The sequence below is a fragment of the Macrobrachium rosenbergii genome, chromosome 59, assembly GCF_040412425.1.
Source record: "Macrobrachium rosenbergii isolate ZJJX-2024 chromosome 59, ASM4041242v1, whole genome shotgun sequence".
In the NCBI taxonomy this organism is placed as follows: Eukaryota; Metazoa; Arthropoda; class Malacostraca; order Decapoda; family Palaemonidae; genus Macrobrachium; species Macrobrachium rosenbergii.
Window position 1 is genome coordinate 6,774,258 of NC_089799.1, and position 27,702 is coordinate 6,801,959.

A 27,702-nucleotide genomic window follows, 5' to 3' on the forward strand; every position below is an offset into this window, starting at 1 on the left:
GTACCTTTTCTTTTGGTGAGTACCCTCCCCAGCCGCTTAACGGCGTCTGTGTGGATTATTAGAGCTGGGGAAGGGAATTGAAGGGGAACTGACTTCAAAAGACCCTTGACTGTGGACCACGGCCGAGTCTTTTCCTCAGCACCGGAGGAATTAAAGATACCTTGTCCCTGAGCTTGACATTGGCTCGTCTCCGCCACACTCTGTTTATGTCTTTCAGTTTTGCTTTTAGGAGCCGGTCTGTTACGGATGCGAACTGAAGAGAACCCAGGATTCTTTCTTGCGTTCTGCGAGAGGCTTTCCTGCCTTTGAGGAATTGCCTGATGGCTTTGGCTATTTCTCTCCGTTTGGCTAGCGGAATAGACAGCTTGTGCGAGACCAGATCCCATTGGATACCCAGCCACTGAAATCGCGCCTCCGGAGTTAGGCGGGACTTCGCCCTGTTTATCTGAAAGCCTAGGGATTCCAGAAACTCGATCACCATGGCCGTAGCTCTTCGGCACTCCCCGGCGTTGGATGCCCAAATTATCCAATTGGCCAGGTATGCGGCCAGCGATATCTCCTGGGACCGTAACTGCTGCACTACCGTGTCCGCCAGCTTCGTGAAAATTCTGGGTGCTATGTTGAGCCCGAATGGCATGACCCTGAAGGAGTAGGCTTGTTTCCCCAGTCTGAAACCTAGGAAGGGAGAGAAGTTCCGTGCAATCGGGATGTGATAATATGCGTCTGAAAGATCTATAGAGGTGGTGACAGCTCCACGAGGAAGTAGAGTCCGCACCTGCGCGATTGTAAGCATGCGAAATTTGTCGCATTGTATGTAAAGATTGAGACGCGACAGATCCAAGATTACCCTTTGTTGACTGGAGTCTTTCTTGGGAACACTGAACAGCCTGCCTTGAAATTTCAGGTGTCTCACTTTCTTTATGGCCCTCTTTTGGAGTAATTCCGCCGCAAAGTCCCGCAGAGCAGTGGAAGACGGTTGATGAAATCTGATCCGAGGGGGAGGGCCCTTGATCCAACTCCACCCCAAACCTTTGGAGACTATACTGTGGGCCCACGGACTGAAGGTCCACTGGTCCATGAACAGGTGAAGTCTGCCGCCCACCTGATTGGTCTCACTGGGAAGGTGCAGGTTTGCCTCCTCTACCTCGGCCTCCTCTCCCCCAGGAGAGGGTTCGCAAGGCAGCCTTGCCTCTGAAGGAGGCCCTTGCTCTACTCCCACTTGCGCCCCTGTAAAGGCCTCGAAACGACCCCTGGCCCTCATAGGAGGGGTTATATACAGGAGACGTCACGAAGGTAGGCGCAGCAAGGGAGTGCTGAGCTGGCTGCATCAGCATGAACTGTTGAGGCTGGGCCTTCGAGGTAGAAGGCTGGCTAACTGACGAGACAGGTACAGCCTGGACAACGGTTTGTTGATGTTGTCTTCTGTGCCTCCTGTATCTCTTTCCTGGCCTGCTTTGGGGCCCGGCAGACTCGGGGGCTTTCCTTTTGAAAGCAGGAATACCCCAGCGGGAGCGCAGACTTTGATTAGCCCTGGTTGCCTCAGCCAGGACATTGCTGACCTCTCCTTCGGGGAAGATACTAGCCCCCCAGAAGGAGCTTTTCATAAGCTTGTTAGGCTCATGTCTTATGGTAGCGTCTGCGAAGATGTATTTACGGCAGTTCATCCGCGCTACCATGAAGTCAAACAGGTCCGACTGAAATCCTGCTAACAGAGACTTCGTCAGGACCTGGAAGAGTGTCTCCTCGGAGTACATAACTGCCGTGGATTCCGCCAGGCACAGGGAGTTCAGTGATCAGCTCAGCCGACACCTAGCCTCAAACTCTGCTTTCAGGAGGGCTTCTGGCAGTTTGGGAAGCTGCTCACTGAATAAGATGGATGCACCATCTGGGTCGAGCTTACCCGATGTAAAAGTGGCAGGGCATTCTTCCAGAAATCATCGTCTCCGGGGAAGATCAGAGGGTGGGATCAGTCTCCGGAGCTGAGGCGACGGCTTACCCTCCGTGCATGCTTGGGCGGTCGCAAGAGCCACCTTAGTCATGCAGGGGGTTGGGATTATATCCCCCAACGAGAACATCGTGAAGTTGCCCTTGAAGGGGGTCAACTTCGTGTTCTCCGCCTGCCACTCATTAAATGTGCGCAGCAATGCAGACTGCGCCTGGTCCCTTGGGAAGATCACTGTCTCCTTCGGGACCTTATCCATCTGTACCCAAGCTTCCTCCATCAACCTGGCGAAGCCTGGGTAGGGGGGCAGCAGGTCAGGAGGAAAGAATTCCAGCTCCTGAAGCCTGCATGTGCCTAGACCCTCGATCGTCAGGGTATCTTCATGCCGGGGAGCATGAAGGGCCAAATGCCAGGGATTTCCCTTGTCAAATGGAGGGAGGGCGGAGGCATCCGGGATGGGTTAATGTACCGCCGAACCACCGGAGCGCATGAACCCGGAGAGCATACTCTCCTGGCTCTGCAACCTCTCCGTAAGCTTGTTAAGCTTAGCATCCACCTCCGAGGTAAACTTCTGCAGAAGTATACCGGCAAACTCCTCAGGGTCAAAGGCAGGTTGGCGAGGAGGGCTAGCCTTAGCTGCCCTCGAACTCGCTCCCTTAGTAGAGGGAGTGGCCTTGAATTTGGAAGCCACCGGACTAGTATCCCATGGCTTCACCGGAGGGAAAGGGGTTGCTTTACGGGAGGTCGCGGACTTATAGTCCTTCGCCTTCCAAGACTTCTTCAACTTGGGGACAGCGGATTGCGCCCTGTCCTCCAAGTAAGAAGAATTTTGAAAACCCTGAAAAGAAGAAGCGGTGGATGAAGGGGAATCAAAAAGGGAGCCCGCCCCCACTGCCTCACTTACCTCCCTACCTACCTCCTGGTCCTGTTCGGTGTTCATTGGTTCCAGGTCGAGGTTTATGGCCGCCACTTCCTCCGACACCTCCACGTACAAATTTTCGTCCTGGGGAGGCTGGGTTTCTACCCGGATCTGCTCGATGACAGGAGCAGCGACTTCAGGTGGAACAGCCGCTGAGATCTGGGCGCCGGGGTAAAGCAGGTTCCGGATGTTCTCATCTAGAACATACGGCTTCCCCGACGGAACGTTCCTGCCATAACCAGCCACCCAGGCTCGAAGGGAACCCAAGGTGTCGTTGCGGGAAGCTTGGTCGGCCTGGAAGAGAGCAGGGACTTAATAACCTAGCGCATGGTGAAGAGATATATATAAGCAATATATCAAGAACATAACGTACTTGAAACAACTGAGGCAACCAGGTAAACTAAAGGCAGTAACTATAGGCTTACCGACTCGTCCTGTACACGCTCGTACAGAGCGAAGCAAACCTCACAACTGTCCGGGTGCCATACGATGAGATCGTCGATCCGCACTGCACAGCCCGAATGAGAACGGCAGACAACGTGCCCATAGGGCTGGTGCAGCACAGCAGTGCACCCGGGCTCCTCACAACATACTGTCTGTAAGTGGGAGAAGGTATATGAACACACTAATTTAAGGCACGCCGGAGCAGAACCGGCTGAGATAGGGGCCTTAAACAACAGCAGGTAATGGAGCATGCTAATTAATTTATACCGAACCCGCCGGAGCATTCCGGCGGGACGATAAATCAGAGCAAAACATGACACACACTAAATTAAGGAGCGCCGGAGACAGTTCGACGGAGCAGGACCTCAACCTAGGATCATGCAACTCTTAATTATAAAATCAACTTAAAGTATAATTACTGCCGGAGTCCGGCAGCAAGCATTAATTTATACCGGACCCGCCGGAGCATAAACCAGAGCAAAACATGACACACATTAAATCAAGAAACTCCGGAGATAGTTCGACAGAGTAGGACCTTAACTTAGGATCATGCAACTCTTAATTGTAAAATCAACTTAAAGTATAATTACTGCCGGAGACCGGTAGTAAGTAAATGGTTAACAACATAGGATAGCAGTACACTGCTGGTCAAAGTGCTCCGGCGCAGACCCCTCCGAGATCCCGTGCCTCCGTCACTTGGTTACAGCAGGGAGGGCGGGGTAAATCATTCCCTCCAGTTAGTATACAGCTAGAGAACTAGGTGTGACTAAGGCCAACCTACTGAAAACCAAAACCACCGGAGTGGTAACAGGTAAGAAGGCAACGGGAGGACCGGGGACAGTGGAGCGGAACCAGCTAGGAAATGTTTGAACCCTGAGGGTGATCGAAGTTCAGCCCGACCCGGAGGAGAGCGAACCAACGAAACACTAGCCGAGTGGTTGACACCAGAACGGAGGCCAGGAGGGTGGGTGACTCTCAACTGGGAACCGGACTAGTCCCCCACGGGGTGACGATCGAAGAGACCGACGTCCCACATGCGGGGAGATGACACACCACTGGCAAAGTCAGGGAGGCAGTACTTAGAATGGTGGAATCGAGAGTTATGTTCAAGTGGACGGGGGACCCACTATCCACTGACTAAAACTCCCTACGGGGCATCGACACAGACGTATCGACTTCCTGCGCGCAGGGAGACTCATGACACTCACTAAAAGTACTAGGAGAGGATAGGACAACAGCACTAGTCTATAGCAACGCCAGACTCTCACCCTCCTCTGAAGGCACAGCCCAGACAGTAAAAGGGAGGAGAGAGAGGAGAGGAAGAGGGGTGGAAGGGAGAGAAATTCCCGCAACGTAGTCCAACCAACAACCGACCCATAGGGTAGAAGGGCAATGCATAAAGAAGATCCCCGTTTTATTTTTTCCTTCTCTCCTCATTAGAGGGAGGAGGGGATGGGGGCTTCAGATGCCCTAGCGAACCCGAAAACGGATGGTAAGGCGGATGGAACAACAAACGGGAACTCCTCAACCAGCCTACCCTCCCTCCCCGCTCAAGCAACATACAGTCGGGAGAGATGGGAGCTAAGACAATGCCAAAGCCTAACCTGAATAGCCTAACCCACCGATTGGAGCAGAGGGTAGGCTAGGATCAATTACTGATAAGTACCGCTAAAGTTAACCAATAACTACATAAGTACACGTAATATGATCGAATATACAAAAATATAAGAACTTGTGCTAAGCGTATAGCCTAACCGAGCGAGGCGAGCAGGAGGTGGGCAGCCAACTGGCTGCACCTGACGCCGAGCCCGGACCACAATAAATCCGAATTATCCATGTCATCCATTACACTACAAATCAGATCAGAGAAACTGACGAAAGAAAGCACCACCTTGGAGAGGGAATCTATCCGCGCGAGAGCCTGGTATCAGCTATGAATTAACTGTAAGAACCAAGATAAGGGGAGGAAGCCTCCGTGAGGAATGACGCTAATCAAGGTACCAGGAACCACCCGACATAGATAAACACCTCCAAAAGGAACTTCTTGAAGGGGAATTACGAAACATGAGTAAAATTGTAAACGACCAAGAGAAACCCCTGCAGAAACAAGCTGTAAGGGTGTACCTCAAGGTCATCATGGCAGAGGCGGCGAACGCCGGGGAGCATCCAATATATGACCCTGTAAATATTAACTTACGGGCCAATAAAAGCCTCACTGATAATAAAACCCCACAAGAAGATGGTACTTAACTTCATAACGGTGAAATTGCTTGAAGACATGATGAAATTCAAGGAAAATTGGGGCAAAAGCCAGCACAAGAAAAAGATCTTCCGGAAGGAAAAACGTGCTAGTATGGAATGCGTACAGATGGCGCTGGGGTCGTCAGTTGGCGGGCAGGTGAGTGCGGGCGTTAGATCGGCTCCTCACGTTCCAGGGTTTTGTCATTGGGATGTCTACAGAGTGCAGTCCTGTGGCAGTGACAACAATCACTCACCCTTATCTATACCGACGTCTATTTCATAATAGATGTTCGATCTGGGGGTAGTAACCCCAGCATTTCCTGATAATTTTTTTCTCTGGTATATTTAGCAATATCTATACCTAGGAATTCGTGCTTAATAGGAATTTCACCGGCTGACACAGGGACGAGCTCAGAAAACAAAACGCTACAAATATGTTGAATATCATCAATGATTAATGCTCTAAGATACATTAACAATTAAAAGTCTACTGAAAAAATTACACTAATTTCTGACTACCATTCAACAACTAACAGTGGTAAACAACAGCATTGATGATAAATTTGGCATTTATGCAAACAAGCCCATATGTTAAACTTTATACTTCACAGACATTAACATTCTCTCTGGTAAGATGTCAATCAACATTCCATTCATACTTTCCATGAATGTTATTCCATATACAGAAAATTAAAAGCAAATTGATTGTTCACATAAAACCTATTACTGCACTTCTCATCAGCCCCTAAGTTGCCATGAAACTGTATCAGACACTTTAGTCGCCCTTAAAAAAGACTTAGCCAGCAGCACTGAGCATGTGCGGGGAGACCCAGGGCCTAGGGCACACATTCATGCTGTCTGATCCATGAGCTATGAGTTGTGTGGGTGGGGGGGCAGGAATTGAATTGTACATAAGTGGTGTGAGTGAGAATTTGGAAAAAAAAAAGTTATACTTAAGAAAATATTCTTACAAACCTTTTATTTATGAATATATTCTTACAAACCTTTTACCTATAATTAGCCTGAATCTAAATTCAGCTGCTAAAAACCTTTAGACTGACTAATTGACATACTTTATGTATGACACTTCTGACAGCTCTTTGGCAAAGAACATCATACCCATGTCTCTAAGAAATGTAGGGATTGAAGCATCAAGGACGATTCTGTCACACATGAAAGACTTAATTCTAGATACAGTACCAATACAGTAATAAGTTTGTTGTGAAACAAATAACCTCTTTCCATTATCATATAAAAAAACCCTACTACTTTACCTGGATACCAAACTGTTCTTCAAAAATATAGGCTGCATCAGCACCACCAGCAAGACAAGCCAGAATTGCCAAATAGCCACAGTAGCCACCCATGGTTTCAACTACAAACAAACATCTTTTGGTTCCCTGGGTTGACTTCCTGATCCAGTCACAAATCTGAAAATGATATTTCACATTACAATGACAAGAAATACCTTTGGAGACCCTATAGGTATACCGTGGTTAGCTCTCAGCTAATGGAGATTGGGGACAGAGACCCATCTCAATGATGATTTGGAATTCTAATAGCAGCATGTCTTTCACTTTTAATAAACATTCATTTTTTGATAGTTCTGATATGTTATTTCCTAAAATTGTGCCCATTTAAAACAAAATAATAAGGAGGTTTAATGCTGACACAATTACAGTACTCCAAGTTTCTAACAGATGATTTATGTAACTTCAACTACAAAGATTTCCATAAGGAGTATTCAAATGAAAAGTAGTCCTGATGATCATGATCAAGTTTTGAATTCAAATGAATGACCAACATAAATTTCACTTTAGAAGAGAGTTCATAACTTGCTCATTACAACACTGCTCAAATTCTTTACAATGTGTTTTTTATTATTAATTCTTTAAGTACTTAATAAAAAAAAACTCCAAAGTTGAAAAAACCTACCATGAGATGGAAGTTCATAATTCTTGAATAATATTAAAAGACACGATAATGTTAAGCTAACTATAAAAATATACAGTATACCCAAGACTGTAATCCTCAATACCCTACAAGTATTTGGATGAATTTGTCCTTTTTATTTTTAAAGAATGCTCATAACACTGTTAAAGAGAACTCTCAAATGAGAAAAAATACGGTAAATCTGAAAACGATAGTGTACAAAATGGGAAATATAAAACTAACCTCATTGATTTCATTAAGAGCAGTATCACAGCCTGAGCTGAACTCACCACCAGGAACATTATTACTGATTTTGGCTGGAATAATAACAATGGGAACACAAAACTCTTTGTATTTTCCTCTTGCTTTGTAAAGTTGCAGCAGAGCACGACAAGCCTTAAAACTACCAATGATGAGAAGAGAATGCATCTTGTGTTCCCTTAAACGAGCAGCAACCTTCAAACATATACAGACAGTTGAACCGTTTCTATGAAACTACTGTTGTTTACAAACAAATGAATACTGTCAAGCATGAATATACATAACATATATTTTATGTAGAGCACCTTAATACAAAGCTTTCAATGTACAGTATTTAATCATATTAACCTGGTCAAGGTACTTGTCGGGGAGGGTCCTCTTTGTACCAAGAAATGCACCACGGCACCCAAGGCAGACTCTGAACGTGCCACCCCATTCCCATGCTAAAAAGTACTAAAGCGGTGAAAATTAAAAGCACATTTTAAGCCTTAACATCTCAATCATTTTGTTTTTATTTCATAAAGCTAAAATAAAAACAACACAGCAGATTTACAATGGAACCCTATGAGCTTTGTTAGAAGCGGATTTGCTAATAACATCATCAAAGTCCAACTGATTAGTAATTTCATACTCTGTTGACAATATCGTGAGGTTTGACAATCTGAGCTGGCTCATAGTTATCTTAGATAGTTTTTGATTAGTTTTAACTTGGAGAAGCCACTGTCAAATATTGCTCACAGTCCAACAGCAGAGTTGATAAAATCACTGTTCAGCGTGCTGATCAGACGAAATATGCTAGAAAATCTAGAATTATGCCAGACCAGACCTGCTCAAAAGATGCCAGAGTTCTGCCTCCCTCTGGACAGTAATGCCCTTTCTTCTGTTATTGGAGGGGTCCTTTGGTAGTTACTGTAGGCTTGTACCTAAAGAAAAAGAAACTCTCAAGGGTATGTTGTTTCCCAGATTTCCCTTTTTTTAAGAACAGAATACTGTATATTGTGCAATTCTGTTGTTGGGCTCATTCAAGGAGTTGTGCAACATCACACTCTTTAAAGGGTCCCAAAAGATAAGGGAAGAAGGCAACAGGGAGGTTTCATTGGGGAGCAAAATGTTGGTATCACCAATGCTGCCTTTCAAGCTATATGTAATGGAACACTCCAGAAAGTCATTGAATGCTCTCACTGGGGCCCACATAAGTGTTCTGGCTACTGCAGTGAACAATGTTCTGGAAGACACTGGAAGCTCCTTAATTAGATGGAGCCTATCATGTGGCTGTCCTGAGATTTTTCTTTTAGGGTTCCCAAGTTGCTGGGTAGCCAATGGGTCATATCCGTAAAATAGTAGTAATGTACTGTATTCAAATATTAATTCATAATTACTACAATAACGTTGCCTTAAAGGATTTATTCACCAATGCTTCCCAACTCAATTAAGACAAATCAAAATGGATATCCATACTAAGACAAATCAAAATGGATATCCATACTAAGACAAATCAAAATGGATATCCATACTGTATATTTCTACATAGTTCTGTTCAATGGGAGCTTTTTTCCCATTATAAGAGAGGAAAATTGTTGCTCATTTCTTTGAAGCACTATTGGACACTAGGATGGAGAAAATTGGCTTTATTTCTGCCATAAACTCTCATTTCTGGGAGTAAGCAGGCTGTCTCTTATTATACATTCTGATTTCTAACCAATAGGGACAGCTTAAAAATGAGCTCTTTCACCATTTAAACTTGCTGCCAAAAGCATGTGGCATATTTCACACACATCCAGCCAGCAACCAAACTCTCTTTTGTTCTTTCTAAGACTGGCACATGGCTGGTTGTTATGAGCCATTTCCACAGACAAAAAGCAGACTGAACAATCCACTGTAGCATAGGTGATGTGTAAGTCCTGCTAATAGCCCAGAGGTGATAAAAGGAACAAACTGTTTAATAAAAACTACCAAGAGTTAGCTACCTGTATAGCTGTATAGGCCACAAACACTTCAATTAACCCAAGCCTAAAAGGCTACAAGTACATGTCCAATAGTATGACGTAAGGAAACGTGATCAATGGGTCATATCCATAAAATAGTAGTATAATGTACAGTTAAAATATTAATTCACAATTACTACAATAGTGTTGCCTTAAAGGATTTATTCACTAATGCTTCTCAACTCAATTAGGGCAAAACTAAATGGATATCCATACCGTATACTTTTTCACATTTTATAACCTATGATCACCCAGTCTATTCCCAAGCACAAAGTAAAGGTAATGTAGCCTAGGCTTTAAGCTATGTTTGCTGGTACAAAAATACAATAATTAATTATTGGAATTATTGTACCAAAGATGTATAAAGTCAGTATCTTCAAGATTTTAAAATGCTTGACAAAGCTCACCATTACAAAATAAAAAATACTTCTGTATTACCTTGAGAAAATAAATATAAACATCATGATAATTGCTCATGCCTGTAATGTCATTATCAGCCCAGTAATACCTGTTGGAAGTAGATCCGCATAAATGTAGTCCTTTAAAATTGGAAAGGGTAAAACTACAGAACAGCTCTGCACAGACTATTACCCTGGAAATTGACTTTTCCTATACTTTCAGTGTTGCTGATGAAGGAAGTGGTGTTGTTTGTTGTTGGTCAATTATTATTAACCTCACCTCTACCAACATGGTTGGGGACCTTTTGGGAATGCAGGGTTTTGGGTGGGGGATAGCGCTGGGAGAAAGACCGGACTGTCATGTTGTTGTTATGGAATGGTTCCACGCATGTGCAGTCATTAGGGAGCTATATGTTCAAGAAGGGGTTGGCTAAGGAAACCTATTATAAAAGGAACTATAATAACTTAATCTACCCTAACCTAACCTAACTTAGTAGGGAGTGTTACTTAGATCCGGTGAAGGCAATTCCACTTTTCACCAAAAGTTCCCCTATAACACCACACTTGTGCGACAGTATTCCAGGATGGCCAGCATACAAAAAACATATCAGTTCTATGGTTAATTACAGGTCAATTACCGTCGACCGACAAAAAATACCGGTAATTCCTTGATAAGCAACCGAAATACCATGGAAAAAGTCAATTTCCAAGGTAATACCCCATGCGGAGTTGTATTGTAGTTCTCCTTTGGAAAAAACAACGATATTAAAGATAACCGGGGAACTGTCGATACCACAAAACCCTTTAGTCTGAAAATACTAACAAGGAAAAACTGGCCTTTCCATGAACCCAGCATGTTTCGTAAACAAGAAAGGCAGGCTACCCAGATTGACCCTTGCGGTAACTTAAAATCATCTACCAATGTTAAAAGGGCTTTGTATAATAAGTTTCAATAACAAAATATCTAACAGTATTGCCTTAATGCTACATCTTGTTGTGTTAAAAAAGAAAAAACATCAGGGCAATTACATCGTAGCCTAACGACCCTTTCCTTAACTTTTCGCCATGCACGAACCTTACTGGCTCCCAATGGAACAAAATAAGCCTGCCCGATCTGTTCAAAGTTTAAGAAACTAAGACTTTCTAGTGGGTCTTAAAACGAAGCACTTAGCTTGTAGTTAGCGAATACATTGCGTAGGCGAAAGCATTTCCATAGAACATTAATGAATAGTCACTCGGACAACCCAGTGTTATGGATTACGGTGGTGCCAGTTGCCGACTTGTTGTTCAAGTTGTGTGAGTATGACGTCACTATGACGTATTGATATGTAATGATGGTGATGATTGTTGTAGGACAGGAGGAAGAGCCCTCCTTTCCTGCGTCCTTTATATTCCATCATTGTTGCAGCCAACAAGCACTATACCATCCGAGACCAACTATAAGAGAACTCTTTGTGATTGCTTGGTCTGTCTTATGGAGCATTTGGGGAACCGTAAGAGTGCAACCCCTTTGAGGACGAACAAAGAGAAAAAATAATATATGTATATACATATTTATATATATATATATAACTCCTTTAATTTAAATTCTAAGGGTCCTGTTAGTAGGAGAAAAAGAAATAATATAGCAGAGAATCTTATCAAGTCGTATGAAAGTCGGGAAGTCGTGAAAGTCTACGCAGTCACCACACCACATTTACATACGAGATCCATAGGTACTGAGGTGGCAGGGGAGACCTTTGATTATGAGGTAGGAAGACAATCATCCCAATATGCATGGTGGTATGTACAGTATATTCGTAGATGACACTACTACTCTTCTAAATGTGTACTATTTTGCTTCTATCCTTTGAAGAACAACAAGAAATTCAGGTTTTCACTGAAAGAGACAAAGAAAAATGTAATAAACAACAAAGTGCGTCATATTATGGAAAGGATAAGAAAGCATATGGGGAACATTAGAGAATGTAGACTTAAGAATAATATACGTCATTAATTACTTCTGCTGCTACGTCGTGAAACAGTTGCCATAAGTGACTAGGCACTAAACTCTAAACAATTGTTTATTTGAAACATATCTTGTTTTTGTTATATGTTCATTATCACAAAGTCTTAAATTCTATATAAAATATCTTCAACTTTATTTGAAATAATGAAATCCTTTTTAAGTGCTAATCATTTGTTATTTTTCTTCATCGAAGAGTTGCCAGTTTTTTTCCTAATGGAGTAAAGAGCATAGCCACATCCAAGGAGCATGGAGTAACGAGCAAAAAAAAAAAGTTACTTAAATTTCATAAGCACCTTTATCTATAAAATTTAAATCAATATTTAATGTCTTTTATCAACTCTCTCTCTCTCTCTCTCTCTCTCTCTCTCTCTCTCTCTCTATATATATATATATATATATATATATATATATATATATATATATATATATATATATATATATATATATATATATATATATATATATATATATATATATATATATATATATATATTATAAAAATTATTGTGAAGGACAAACAGTAATATTATTGATACTTTTGTCAAGAATGAAGAGTTCACCGAAATGACTACAATGAGGAAGGAAGTGTATGCATAATAAACAAAAAGACCATTTGTTTATTTTTTTGTTTCGTAAATAAATATTGCGTTTATGTTTAATGTCTTGTATTCCTTTCAATTTATTATTATTCTGTGTATACACACACACACACACATACATACATATATATATATATATATATATATATATATATATATATATATATATATATATATATATATATATATATATACACACATATGTAAGAGCCTGATGCCGTCTCTTCCAAACACGTGTGTGAGCGTGTGTGCGTCGTCCATCGGAGTGGACAAGACAACAAGAGCATCTCGTTTTCTTTCTCTAAAGGAACGCGATTTCAACCATACAATATTTCCGTCTGTTTCTCCCTAGCCATTGTTGTCTTGATGTATGTACAATCACCACTACCTGCATTACCATGCAAGCATTCTAATCATGTACTCATAATGTTCCAACGAATCTTCTGTATCAAACTGTGTGTATGTTTCTGTTTGTGAAGACGCCAAACGTCTCGCCATTTCACATATATTATGCTACTGCATTGTATTCATTAATCTGTCTTGAATCTCATGCAATTGGCCATATGTAGAATTTCCTGGCCTTTCCATTGATATATGTTTCATCACTGTATGTTAATCATGTCTCTTGATATCGCCATCTGTTTGTCTGCCGACAAACACAGATGTCTGAATCTTTTATCTCTCTTTTACCTGTCTGTGTGTAGACGCTACATTACTGCTCGCACGCGTCAATAACATCTTCGAAGATTCTGTACATTGATCTCAGTAAGGAACAAACAATAAACCAGTTAACACCCAGCCAGTATGTCACTCATACCCCAGTCCTTACACTGGTGACCCCGGAGTGACCCGAAGGACCCGGCCGACCCAAGATGACGACCCACGCGCCGACAGACCCTTCGCCGCCTCGCTGCTTCCCGCCATTCCCGAGTTCTCAGTAGAACTCCGACCCTCTGAGATGACCCACCCCATCACCGGAGCCCTGGATGCCTCCTCCAGGAAACCTAAAGCCGCCCCTGCACTCGTACTGGACGAGCTGACCAATGAAGGACCAGCCACGTCATCCTTCAGCCTGCTGCCGCCCCTCTCGAGCTGGCTACCCTCAGCTGTCATCATCCTTCAGTCCTCGAGCCAGCCACCGAAGGATCATGTCTTCACCCTTCAACCCGCTCCCGTCCTCCTTGAGCTCCTGCTGGCACGGCGCACCTTCAGCCTCCCTACCCACCCCTAGCCCAAGCCCTTCGAGCCAACTACAATTGTCGGCAAGACAATTTCCGCATCGATGCCTCGCTTGGGGGAAACATTGTAAGAGCCCGTTACCCCTCTGACGCCGTCTCTTCCAAACAATCAGATGTTACCCACGTCTTGGGGGAGAGTATTGTAAGAGCCTGATGCTGTCTCTTCCAAACACGTGTGTGTGCGTGTGTACGTCGTCCATCGGAGGACAAGACAACGAGAGCATCTCGTTTTCTTTCTCTAAAGGAACGCGATTTCAACCATACAATATTTCCGTCTGTTTCTCCTAGCCATTGTTGTCTTGATGTATGTACAATCACCACTACCTGCATTGCCATGCAAGCATTCTAATCATGTACTCATAATGTTCCAACGAATCTTCTGTATCAAACTGTGTGTATGTTTCTGTTTGTGAAGACGCCAAACGTCTCGCCATTTCACATATATTATGCTACTGCATTGTATTCATTAATCTGTCTTGAATCTCATGCAATTGGCCATATGTAGAATTTCCTGGCCTTTCCCTTGATATATGTTTCATCACTGTATGTTAATCATGTCTCTTGATATCGCCATCTGTTTGTCTGCCGACAAACACAGATGTCTGAATCTTTTATCTCTCTTTTACCTGTCTGTGTGTAGACGCTACATTACTGCTCGCACGCGTCAATAACATCTTCGAAGATTCTGTACATTGATCTCAGTAAGGAACAAACAATAAACCAGTTAACACCCAGCCAGTATGTCACTCATACCCCAGTCCTTACACTGGTGACCCCGGAGTGACCATAAGGACCCGGCCGACCCAAGATGACGACCCACGCCGACAGACCCTTCGCGCCGCCTCGCTGCTTCCGCCATTCCCGAGTTCTCAGTAGAACTCCGACCCTCTGAGATGACCCACCCCATCACCGGTGCCCTGGATGCCTCCTCCAGGAAACCTGAAGCCGCCCCTGCACTCGTACTGGACGAGCTGACCAATGAAGGACCAGCCACGTCATCCTTCAGCCTGCTGCCGCCCCTCTCGAGCTGGCTACCAAGGATCAGCCGTCATCATCCTTCAGTCCTCGAGCCAGCCACCGAAGGATCACCCGTCGTCACCCTTCAACCCGCTCCCGTCCTCCTTGAGCTCCTGCTGGCCGGCGCCGCCCTTCAGCCTCCTACCCACCCCTAGCCCAAGCCCTTCGAGCCAACTACAATTGTCGGCAAGACAATTTCCGCACTGATGCCTCGCTTGGGGGGGGAACATTGTAAGAGCCCGTTACCCCGACGCCGTCTCTTCCAAACAATCAGATGTTACCCACGTCTTGGGGGAGAGTATTGTAAGAGCCTGATGCTGTCTCTTCCAAACACGTGTGTGTGCGTGTGTGCGTCGTCCATCGGAGTGGACAAGACAACAAGAGCATCTCGTTTTCTTTCTCTAAAGGAACGCGATTTCAACCATACAATATTTCCGTCTGTTTCTCCCTAGCCATTGTTGTCTTGATGTATGTACAATCACCACTACTTGCATTGCCATGCAAGCATTCTAATCATGTACTCATAATGTTCCAACGAATCTTCTGTATCAAACTGTGTGTATGTTTCTGTTTGTGAAGACGCCAAACGTCTCGCCATTTCACATATATTATGCTACTGCATTGTATTCATTAATCTGTCTTGAATCTCATGCAATTGGCCATATGTAGAATTTCCTGGCCTTTCCATTGATATATGTTTCATCACTGTATGTTAATCATGTCTCTTGATATCGCTATCTGTTTGTCTGCCAACAAACACAGATGTCTGAATCTTTTATCTCTCTTTTACCTGTCTGTGTGTAGATGCTACATTACACAGCTCACAAGGAAGTACGCGTCAATAACATCTTCGAGGATTCTGTACATTGATCTCAGTAAGGAACAACCAATAAAGCAGTTAACACCCAGCCAGTATGTCACTCATACCCCAGTCCTTACACATACATATGTTAAGTCCCCGCTCAATGCGTTCTCTGTGGAGAACATCCCATTTTCTGCAGTGCCTTTCTGCGACCTAAGGTCGAGGAGAATATATATTTATCATCACAATTATAAACTATGTGTATGTTGGCTATCCAAGCAATCATGTATTATGTGCAAGAAACAAGTTATTTATTTCATATGTCAGACATCGTTTATCACTATGTTCTCTGTATGATCCTGTCCTGTTTTTTAAGGAACTAGTTTGACCTCAGGTCTCCTGTAAATCTTTGTACCAGCGGTCTCTGCGTGCTACGCAGATGTCTGCATCCCGCTTTATAAGCAGTTAAGTTTTATCAATAAATCAGCAGTACTTGTCTCCCTGCTCATTATTTCGCACCTCTCTCACAGTGGTGACCCCCGGAGTGGTTCCCGGAAGCCATTAACGGACCCAAACAGCGACTAAGTCTTGGCCCAATGAACCTAACCTACGCCACTAATGGACTAACTACAGCACTTTAACAAAGCGTTCGGGTGTTAACCGACCCTCGTCAGCAGGTCGCCAATGTCATTAGTGGACCCACATGGCACGCTCCCCCAGCATGTATTGGCGTGAGTGTTCCCACACACTCCAAGTGAGAGTGCAAAGCGAGCATGGATGGAGACATTCCCAACCACGTACAAATTACTGCGAACCTCTCGGAGGCAGACACCTCCCTCTTGCAACCCCCTCCCGAGCGCACCTCCACACCAGTACCACCTCCCCACGCGATGACCCCCGTGATGGACCAACCAAAGATGGCCCTTAACATAAGGCTGCCGCCATTCACCAGGGAGCCTGTTATCTGTTCCATCATGCCCCACCAGTATGGTTCCCTCCTGAAGTTCCCGGAGGTCTTCAAACCCAAGCTCCGCCAGATGCCTGGGACTCCTGCCAAACACGGGATATACCACCATATTATGACAAAGGCCGCCCCCAATGCATGCGATGTTCTGATGGCTTCTCCGGCAGCGCCTTCAGGAGGCCAAAAAGGTCTCCGCAGAGATGGAAAGGATGGACATATGCAAAAAGGCTCCCAGCCCGTGGGCTTCCCCTTGTAAAGTCTCTGCTGAGCGAGTTTTCTATGGTGACGTCCCATTTTCTTTGCCTCTACAATTCGTCACACCTGGTATGGCGGATCACGCCGATCCAATCATTTAAATTATGTATATAATTATTTACCTGTCTCCAATTTGTATATCATGTATTCTTCTTTCGCAGGCATCAGATTGTATTCAACTCCGTTTCTGTCCATTGGTATGATTCCAAGTGTGTTCGTTCACTGTATTTATTGTTAATTATTATCGACCTCAGGTCACCCTTGTTCTCATTGTGTTCCGCGGCGTGACATCAGTCTGCCGCTATATCAACCGCCTGGGTCACCAATCAATCAGCGGTAAATTTTTCCTGCTCGTTTCTTTTGCACCTCTTAAAGTGGTGACTCCGGAGTGGTTCCTGGAGCCATTAGCGGACTCACACGGCGACTCAGTCTTGGCTCCAGGAACTACCCACGCCCCTAACGGTCTCACTACGGCGCTATAACCAGTGTTTGGGTATGCTGACTCTCGTCGGCAAATCACCAGCGTCATTAATGGACTCACACGGCGTGCTTCCAAGTGCGTTTTCACGCGAGTATCCCACTCCAATTAAGTGGGCAAGAGCGAGCATGGACGCGGAAATCCCCTCCCTCGTTCAATTAACCGCCAACCTCGCGGATTCAGATGTCTACCTCCCGCCCATATCACCCACGCCCGCCGCCGCGCCGAGGCTTTCGCGCTCCTCCACACCCCTGCCCGCGCCCCGCACTCTCCCCTGCCTGGGGCCCTGTCCAGCAGGACAAGCAAAGGCTGCCCTGACCATAAAGCTGCCGCCTTTCACGCAGGGGAACCCATCAGCGTGGCTGTACAGGGTCGAGAGTCAATTCAGGCTGGTGGAACTCAACGACGAGGTGCTACAAGCAGACACAGTTCTCAATACCCTGCCAGAGATCTACAGGAAACTCGTCCTGTGGGTGTCCGCCGCATGCCCCCTCACCGACCGCCTCCTGAAAAAGTCCCTCCTCGAGACATGCTCCCTGCCGGTCGCCGAGCAGGCCACCTGTTCCCTCGACCTCGCCGTCAGCCCGAGTCAGGATCAGAGCGTCATGGAGTCATGGGGCATGATACAGGACCTCCTCACCCTCCCTGACACCGACAGCAGTGGAAAACAACTTGAAATAAGCCTGTCGTGGGAGCTCCTCCTCCGTCAGCTCCTCCCGGAGGTCCACACTCAAATCCCTGAGCCCTACGCCATACCCCTCAAGGTCCTGATTCGCACTACGCAGCACCTAACGGGCACCAGCGCCCGCACTCCCCGTCAGCACCATCCAGCAGGAGGAGGGTGCAGAGGAGGCGCCCAACGCCTCACGGCAGGTGGAATCCCCCGGGTCCTTGCCACTACCACAGGCGGTTCGGCAGGGACGCCCGGAATTGCCAGCCGCCGTACTCATTCGCCTGTCAAAAAAACGGGAGAGGCAGCGGCCAACAGGACAGGCTGCCATGGCAACAGAAGAACCCAGGGGCTCGGAGCCAGTAGGCTTCTACATCCGCGACACCGTCTCCGGCAGGATGATGTTGGTCGACACAGGGGCCGTTAGACCAATCTTCCCACTGTCCAGAGAGGACTGCAAGTGTGCACCGGACCCGGCTGCCCTCCTGACGGCCGCCAACGGGTCCCCCATCCTCTCCTATGGCACCAGGCTCCTGTCGATCTCCATCCTTGGCCGGAGATATTCCTGGGACTTCGTCGTCGTGGACCTTAGGACCCCACTCCTGGGTGTGGATTTCCTTGCCCACTTCGGGCTGGCAGTCAACATCGGTCGGAAGCGCCTCCTCAACGCTGACTCCTGCCAGTCCCTCCCGTTAGCAACGGGACCCGAGGCACCCACCATCTGCTCCGTCGCCCCCAACCAGTACTCACAGCTGCTGAAGGAGTTCCCTGACGTGTTCAGGCCTGAGCTCCGCCAGGTACCCGGGGCCCCAGCTAAACATGGCATCTACCATCACATAAAAACAAAGGGTCCCCCTGCACACGCAAGGTTCCGGAGGCTTCCCCCTCGGTGCCTTCAGGAGGCCAAGAACGCCTTCTCCGAAATGGAATGGATGGGAATATGCAAGAAGGCCTCCAGCCCGTGGGCCTTCCCTCTCCACATGGTGCAGAGACCGGACGGCTCCTGGAGACCCTGCGGCCACTACAGGCAGCTCAACCTCGCAACGGAACCTGACCATTACCCCCTGCCAAATATGCAGGATCTCACGGCCTCCTTCCACGGGTCCAAAATATTTTCTAAGTTGGATCTCTTGATATCTTATTTCCATGTACCAGTCACGCCAGAGGACATACCGAAGACTGCCATCATCACACTTTTCAGGTCCTATGTCTTCGCCTTCTCCACCCTCAGCCTGAGGAACGCGGGGGCGACTTTCCAGCGGCTCATGGACAGCATCCTGGGAGACCCGAAGTTCTGCGTCTGCTACGTGGATGATATCCTTATATTTTCTAGGTCCCACAAGGAGCACCAGAGGAACATCCGGGAAGTCCTGCAGCACCTGCAGGAGAATGGCCTTGTTGTAAGGTTCGACAAGTGCACCTTCGGCGTCCAGAAAGCTGACTTACTGGGCCACGAGATATCCCCGGATGGTGTCCGCCCGCTCACATCTAAAGTCGTGGCCGTCACCAGGTTTCCCATCCCCACCTCCGTCAAGGCCATCCAGGAGTTCCTTGGGATGGTGAACTACTACAGGAGGTTCATCCCCGGTATCGCACACACCATGGCCCCCCTGACGGAAACCCTGAGAGGCCAACCAAAATCCTTAGTGTCTTCCAGGCAGCAGCGACACCTCGCTGCCATTGCAGAGTTCACCTGCTCCGTCAAGTACCTCCCCGGCAGGAAGAACCCTGTGGCAGACGCCCTCTCCAGAGTCGAGCTTAGCACAGTGCAGCTCGGGATCAACTACGAGGACCTCGCCAGGGAGCAGGCCGCTGACCCAGAGACCCCAGCCTACCGCACCGCCATCATGTCCCTGAAGTGGAGGGATGTGCCCCTCGCCCCAGGGGCCCAAATCTCCTTTGAGACGTCAGTACCGGCCAGCCCCGCCCCCTGGTGCCCACCTCCTGCCGCCGCCAGGTATTCGACGTCCTCCACGGGCTGTTCCACCCCTCTGGCAGGACAACGGCCAAGCTGCTATCAGAGAAGTTCATCTGGCATGGAGTGCAGAAGGATGCGAGGACCTGGGCGAGGTAGTGCCTGCAATGCCAAACCAGCAAAGTGGGGCGTCACACAGAGTTTGGAATTGGCCATTTTCCGCAGCCAGGGTAGCGGTTCGGCCATGTTCACATCGACATCATTGGGCCCCTTCCCCCGTCAGGCGGGGCCAGATATATCCTGATGGTGGTCGACTGCTCAACAAGGTGGCCCAAAGTCACACCCATGCAAGAAGCCATCGCCAGCACGTGCGCCAAGGCCCTACTCTCCAGTTGGATCAGCCGCTTCGGCGTCCCTGACCACATTACAACAGAATTGTGGTCCGCCCTGGCACGACTGCTGGGGACAGCTCATCGCACCACCACGGCCTACAACCCTGCAGCCAACGGCTTGGTCAAGCGGTTTCACAGGTCCCTGAAGGCGTCCCTCATGGCCTGCTGCACAGCTGAGGATTGGAAATACCAGCTGCAGTGGGTCCTCCTCGGGCTGAGAACCGCCACCAGGCCAGACAGTGCCCCGTCCACAGCTGAGAGAACCTACGGCGAGCCCCTCGTGGTCCCGGGTGAGCTAGTTACAGAGGACCACCACAACCCATCTGTCCAGAGGCTTCATGACATAGTCGGCAAGTTCGCCCCCTGCAAGCGGACATATACCGACAGGTTGGTCACCTTCACGCCGCCCAGCTTGTCCTTCACCACCCACATCTTCATCAGGGATGACACCGTCCGCCCGCCACTGACCAGGCCCTACAGGGGGCCCTTCCATGTGCTGGAGAGGAACAACAAGGCGTTCCTGCTCGTCCTTCACGGGAAGAACGACTGGGTGTTGGTAGACCACATCAAGCCCGCCCTCCTGGAGGAGGACACAGACGTCACCTCACCGCACCCTCCACCTGGACAGTTGTCGCCGCAGCCAGCCCCCCCGTAAGAAGCTGGCACACGGCCGCCCCCGGAAACACCCGCCCACACCGGCAGCCAGCCGCCCCCACACACAGGGTGTTTCCCTGATGTCCTCACATAGCCGCGGCACCTTCAGCGCCCCAGCAGATACGCCGACTAATCAGACGTTACCCACGTCTTGCGGGGGAGTATTTGTAAAGTCTCTGCTGAGCGAGTTTTCTATGGTGACATCCCATTTTCTTTGCCTCTACAATTCGTCACACCTGGCATGACGGGTCACGCTGATCCAATCATTTAAATTATGTATATAATTATTTACCTGTCTCCAATTTGTATATGTATTCTTCTTTTGCAGGCATCAGATTGTATTCAACTCTGTTTCTGTCCATTTGTATGATTCAAAGTGTATTCGTTCACTGTATTTATTGTTAATTACTATCGGCCTCAGGTCACCCTTGTTCTCATTGTGTTCCGCGGCGTGGCGTCAGTCTGCCGCTATATAAACCGCCTGGGTCACCAATAAATCAGCAGTAAATTTTTCCTGCTCATTTCTTTTGCACCCCTTAAACCCTCTTCACATGGTGCAGAAAGCAGATGGCACCTGGAGGCCCTGCGGCGACTACAGGCAGTTGAACCTGGCAACAGAGCCGGACCACTACCCCCTGCCGAACATGCAGGACCTGACGGCCTCTTTCCACGGGGCCAGGGCGTCCGCCCGATGTCATCGAAGGTCGAAGCTGTTGAGAAGTTCCCCAACCCTACCTCCATCAAGGCCGTACAAGAATTCCTTGGGATGGTCAACTACTACAGAAGATTCATCCAGGGGATTGCTCATACCATGGCTCCCTGATGGAGGTCCTGAAGGGACGTCCGAAGACCTTAGTGTGGGGACCTGACCAACAGAAGGCTTTCCCCTTGACGAAGGCCTCCCTCACCAAAGCAACATCTTTGGCCTACCAGTATCCCAGCGCTCCCCTCCAGCTGATGACAGACGCCAGCAACGTCGCCTGCGAGGCAGTTCTGGGACAGATCATCAGAGGGACCCCTCAGCCCATTGCCTTCTTCAGTAGGAGGCTAAACCCCACCGAATCCCGCTACAGCACCTTCGACCGAGAACTCCTCGCAGCATACCAGGTGGTACGGCACTTCAAGTTCCTCCTCGAGGGGACGCCCTTCACAATATGGACCGACCACCAGCTGCTGGTCCATGCCATCACGAAGCTGGGCGACACATGGTCCTCTAGGCAGCAGCGGCACCTCGCAGCCATTGCGGAGTTCACCTGCACCATCAGGTACCTCCCCGGCAGGAAGAACCCGGTAGTCGACGCCCTCTCGAGGATCGAGATGCGATTCCGTATAGCTTGGAATCGATTATGAGGACCTTGCCCGCGAACAAGCTGCTGACCCTGAGACCCCAGCTTACCGTACAGCTGTGACATTGCGGAAGTGGAAGGACGTGCCCTTCGGCTCAGAAGGTTCAACATTACTGAGCGATATCAGTACTGGATGCCCCCGCCCCCTGGCACCTGCCTCCAGATGTCGATTGGTTTTCGACACCATCCACTGCCTATCCTACCCCTCCGGAAGGACAACAGCCAGACTGCTGACGAAGAAGTTTGTCTGGCACAGCATATGGAAAGACGCGACGGCCTGGGCAAGACAATGTATGCAGTGTCAGACAAGTAAAGTGGGGCGGCACACCGAATCAGGGGTGGGCGAATTTCCCCGGCCAAAGAGACATTTTGGGCACATCCACGTCGATGTATTAGGACAGGTTCATACAGAGAGCATAGTGATAAACAATGTCTGACATATGAAATGAATAACTTGTTACTTGTACATAATACATGTACAAGCCATGCCCATGGAAGAAGCCAACTCCAGGGCAGGCGCGGAAGCCCTCCTCTCCAGCTGGATCAGCCGGTTTGGTGTCCCGGACGACATAACGACAGACAGGGGACCCGCTTTCCTGTCTGAGCTGTGGACCGCCCTGGCACATCTAATGGGGACCACTCACCACAGCACCACCACCTACAACCCTGCAGCCAACGGAATGGTGGAAAGGTTCCACAGGTCTCTGAAGGCATCCCTCATGGCTCATTGCTCTTCTGAAAACTGGAAGTACCAGCTACCCTGGGTCCTCTTCGGATTGAGGACCACCCCCAGAGCCAACGGTGGTCCCTCCTCAACAAAAAAAGTCTATGGGGAGACTCTGGTAGTCCCAGGGGAACTCATCGCAGAGAACAGGGACGACATAGGAATACAGAGGCTCCGAGACAGAGTTGGAAAGTTCGCCCCCTGCCAAAAGACATTCACCGGCCCCCGAGATGTCCTCCTCCACCCACGTCTTCATCAGGGACGACGCCATACGCCCACTCTTGATTAGGCCCTACTGAGGACCTTTCCTTGTCGTGGAAAGGAACAAGAAGGCATTCCAAATATCCATCCATGGGCGGGAAGACTGGGTGTCAATAGATTGTCTCAAACCCGCATTCCTGGAGGGGGGCAACAGAGGCGGATACAGCAGCCCCTCAAACAACCCCTGTCTCAGGAAGGAGGCGATGGCGTCCCCAGAAAACCCAGAAACCTGACGGAAATGCACCACAACAAACCACTGCAGAGGACATCGGGGAAGGCGATCACCCTCTCCAGTTGACGTCAAGAAAGAGAGGCCCCCTTCGTCGCCCCAGGAGATACCTAGTTTAATCAGACGTTGCCTCCGTCTTTTGGTGGGGGGCGAGTATTGTAAAGTCCCCGCTCAACGCGTTCTCTGTGGAGAACATCCCATTTTCTGCAGTGTCTTTCCGCGACCTAAGCTCGAGGAGAACATATATTTATCATCACAATTATAAACTATGTATATGTTGTCTTTCCAAGCAATCATGTATTATGTACAAGTAACAAGTTATTCATTTCATATGTCAGACATTGTTTATCACTATGCTCTCTGTATGAACCTGTCCTGTTTTTTAAGGAACTAGTTTGTCCTGTAAATCTTTGTACCAGCGGTCTCTTTGCACTACGCAGACGTCCGCATCCAGATTTATAAGCAGCTAATTTTTATCGATAAATCAGCAGTGTTTGTCTCCCTGCTCATTATTTCGCACCTCTCACACACACACATATATACATACATATACATATATATATATATATATATATATATATATATATATATATATATATATATATATATATATATATATATATTACGTTATTCAAGACTGGAACCTTCGTAATGTGGAAGCATGTCTGAATAGATTATGCATAATGTTCATCAAAATAATAACTTCTGATCACAAAGATTTCATCTACGTGCCATTATTACTTTCACTTAATTTAAGGATAAGGAGAGCCTATATTCATAAAATTCATGTTTCTTCTCTCTACACAGTAACGATGTTTATAATTTTTTACTTTATTTTGATGAAGAATGTATAATAAGAAAGGAAGGGGATCTTAAGAGAGGAAGGATTAGAAAGTTTATTAAGAGGGTGTGGATTCATGCATGATGTTACATTAAAATCGAGGAAGTCATTTGACAAGGAAATAATCAAGAATAAACAGGAGTTCTTAAAGCATCTAGTTGTTAGTTTAATATTGTTATCAATTTATATTGTTATCAGTTTTTATTATATTTCTCTTTCTCTCCCTCCGTTAAAAAAAAAGAGATAATGTACACACAATCTAAATAGAAAAAAAATGGCATAACTTCTCTTATCATTCAGTATGATAGGAGTGGATTTCATACATTTCAATTTTTTTATATTTAATTATTAAATCAGTATTAAAAGGGGTTAAATTATCAAATAACTGAAGCAAGAGGAAAAAATGTTCAAAATGCAGAAATTTTGGAAATTTCTGAAAAAAGTTTCAAACAGCAATGCATTAACTAGGGGAACCCCACGAAATACTTGCTGTTTTGGCGGGACGGTTGCTGCTCTGTGATTGGCTGTTGATGACGTCATTAAACGTCTCTTCAACGTCATGAAACAGTTTCCAAAAGTGACTAACTTTTTAACTCTAAACCACCATATTTTTTTTTAACAGACCTCGTTTTTGTGTTAATATCCCTTGTAACAAAGTCTTCAAATCTCTAAACTTACTTTCAATAGATTTGATAAAAATAAAACCACTTTAAGTGCTAATTATTCGACGTTTTTGCTTACTGATGAGCTGCCAGCTTGTGTGTTCATATCCAAGGAGTCTAGCGTAATAAGCAATTAACATTTGGTTTTTGATACAATGAAGAAATTAGTTCTCATTTACTCCATTAATGCACTGTTATCAGATTATATACCGTTTCAAATAACTATAGTGAGAACTGACAGTAAATAACGGCCCAAGACGAATGTTTTTGTAAGAATTAGAATTCACCCAAATGGCTACAATGTAGGAAGAGAGCGTCTGCATAAATATCGTAAAAGAGCCTAGTCGGCGACTCTCTTGCTTGATAAACACAGAGTACACTTCGTATGGAGGCCAAGAGCATATATCATTACACCTCCGATGATTCCATAAATCTAATAGCTACCATCGCATGCAAGAATACACATTCTCAAAGCGAATATTTGTCGAAATTTAAATCTGTCATTTTTATAAAAGTGACACCTGGCGACTCCTGTCATTACATAAACAGTGAGAGTCGGAAGATTCTCCAAAGCTCCTTCATAACTATAGTTGATGACATCATCAGACCACGAAAGAGTCTCGGCATGGTGGCATGTAAAAACAAAGGCTTTTTTGCCAGATTTTTATTACTGGTTGTATTACTTTCTATCTACTTCTATTAAATATATATATATATATATATATATATATATATATATATATATATATATATATATATATATATATATATATATATATATATATATATATATATATATATATATATATATATATATCAATCAATAATAATAATGCCTAATATCTAGACTTACATATGAAATTATCAAAAAAAGGGAAAGCAGAAATTTCTATCCTCAATACGCTTGCAATGATAATGAGAGCTCATGTTACGAAAATTGTATTCTTTCTCATCTCTAGACGGTAGTGATGCTAACATGGTTTTGTTTGTATCGTTTGAGGATAAAAGAGCAAATCGTTTAAACGAAAGTGGTTAAGAAAAACGTAATAGGAAAGGAATAGCTCGAATGAGAAAAAGGATTATTGGAAAGTTTGTGAAGACTGGTAGAGAGAATGCGGATTCTATATTTAATGTACATTAGAAATGTGGAAGTCATATGACATGTGAATAATAGCCAGGAAAAACACATAAGTTCTCACAGCATCCAGATGCCAGTTTAATACTGTTATCAGTTCAAATTATGACTCTTTTTCTCTCAGCTAATAATAAAAAATAATATGCACACCCAAGGTAAATTGAGAGACATGGTATATCGCATTGAATAATCAAAATACGAACGGAACTGATCTGCTTTTATCTGTATATTTAGAGATTAAGTTATTATCAAAAGGCGTTTTATTATCAAATAACTCACATACATCACGAAGAAAAGGAAAAATAATTAAAATCTCAAAAACGAGAAAAACCCAGAAATTTTGACGATTTCGAAAAGTATCAAAAGCAAAGCATGCCTGAATTTTATTCCATACACCGGGACGTATTAGAAGGCTAACTGAAACGTTGACGAAAACCAAGTGATTTATTGTATTTCCGAAATATGCTTTCTAAATTGTCCGTGTGTTGATTCGATCGCTATAACACAAAGTTGTTCATCGTAAAGCAAGGGGGAACGCGCTTAATCCAGCCACTTCCTAAACCTTGAAATGTTATGAAACACCTACAGTAAGTAAATGCTGCACAATAAAATCGTATGTATATATTTAAATTTAACAATATCGATATGTGCAGTAGCCTACGTATAACACTCAGCAAGTTGCAAACCTTGGAAAACTTAAGTCCATAAACTGTCAAAACTGATGTACACATACACAGCATTTAAGATATACCCCTAAAAGGAAACGAAAACTTCGTATTACGAATATGCAAGGTAAGAATGACGGGTATGATATTTAGAATCATAATACTAAACAAATGTAAGTGATGGTAATTGGAAGGCATTTAATATGGGATACCATTATCCCTACAAATGATGAAGGATCGACAGGAAAAACTCCCCCTGAGTTTTACAGACCCACCGTTATCATCTTGGGACGAAGGCGTACATGCAGAGAGGCTGCGCTGAAGAAGAGTTTCTTCTGGGTGGGGTTAAACGGACCTTTCATGATGAAAGTTCTTGCCGTCGCTTCAAAGGGCCTGCTGTGTTTCTGCTAGTATAAATTGGAGCTCAGAGTATCAGAGCGTTCCTAGACCCTTTGTGATCAACAACTTCTTAGTAACTAACTTCAGTTTCCGCCAACCTCAGGAAGAATTCAAGAAAGCAAAAGCATAATTAGTGCCTGGTTCGGTCAAAACCAGACCGGCCGCTGGAAACAATGAGCTGTTAACAACCCAGAGGGTAGTTAAATATGTTAAAGCTAAACTGACTGTCTTCCAGTGACCATGCTAATTAAAGAAAATCAATATAATAACAAAATACAAATTCCATATGGAATTTCGGTACAACACATGAACTGCAGGAACCTCAC

The 27,702-nt window shown here is 45.8% G+C and overlaps 2 protein-coding genes across 4 annotated transcripts in view; one reads left to right on the forward strand and one right to left on the reverse strand.

The window, feature by feature from the left end:
- The window catches only part of LOC136837345 (ATP-dependent 6-phosphofructokinase-like), a 33,051-nt gene extending 5,583 nt beyond the window's left edge, over positions 1 to 27,468 (reverse strand). The window contains exons 1-2 of one of the 3 annotated variants that reach the window (XM_067102088.1): positions 27,253 to 27,468; positions 6,821 to 6,976 (exon numbers count right to left, since the gene is read on the reverse strand). In XM_067102088.1, the coding sequence (XP_066958189.1) occupies positions 6,821 to 6,858 (38 nt within the window). In that variant the 5' untranslated portion in view covers positions 6,859 to 6,976; positions 27,253 to 27,468. Of the gene's footprint in view, positions 1 to 6,820; positions 6,977 to 7,721; positions 8,372 to 11,197; positions 11,397 to 27,252 lie in introns of those variants that run through there. The other 2 variants (XM_067102090.1, XM_067102087.1) reach the window with 2 other exon arrangements.
- LOC136837437 (uncharacterized) lies at positions 20,618 to 21,115 on the forward strand. The gene has a single exon (XM_067102216.1). The coding sequence runs from the start codon at positions 20,618 to 20,620 to the stop codon at positions 21,113 to 21,115; it is 498 nt and encodes a 165-aa protein (XP_066958317.1).
- Positions 27,469 to 27,702: the final 234 nt, after the last annotated feature.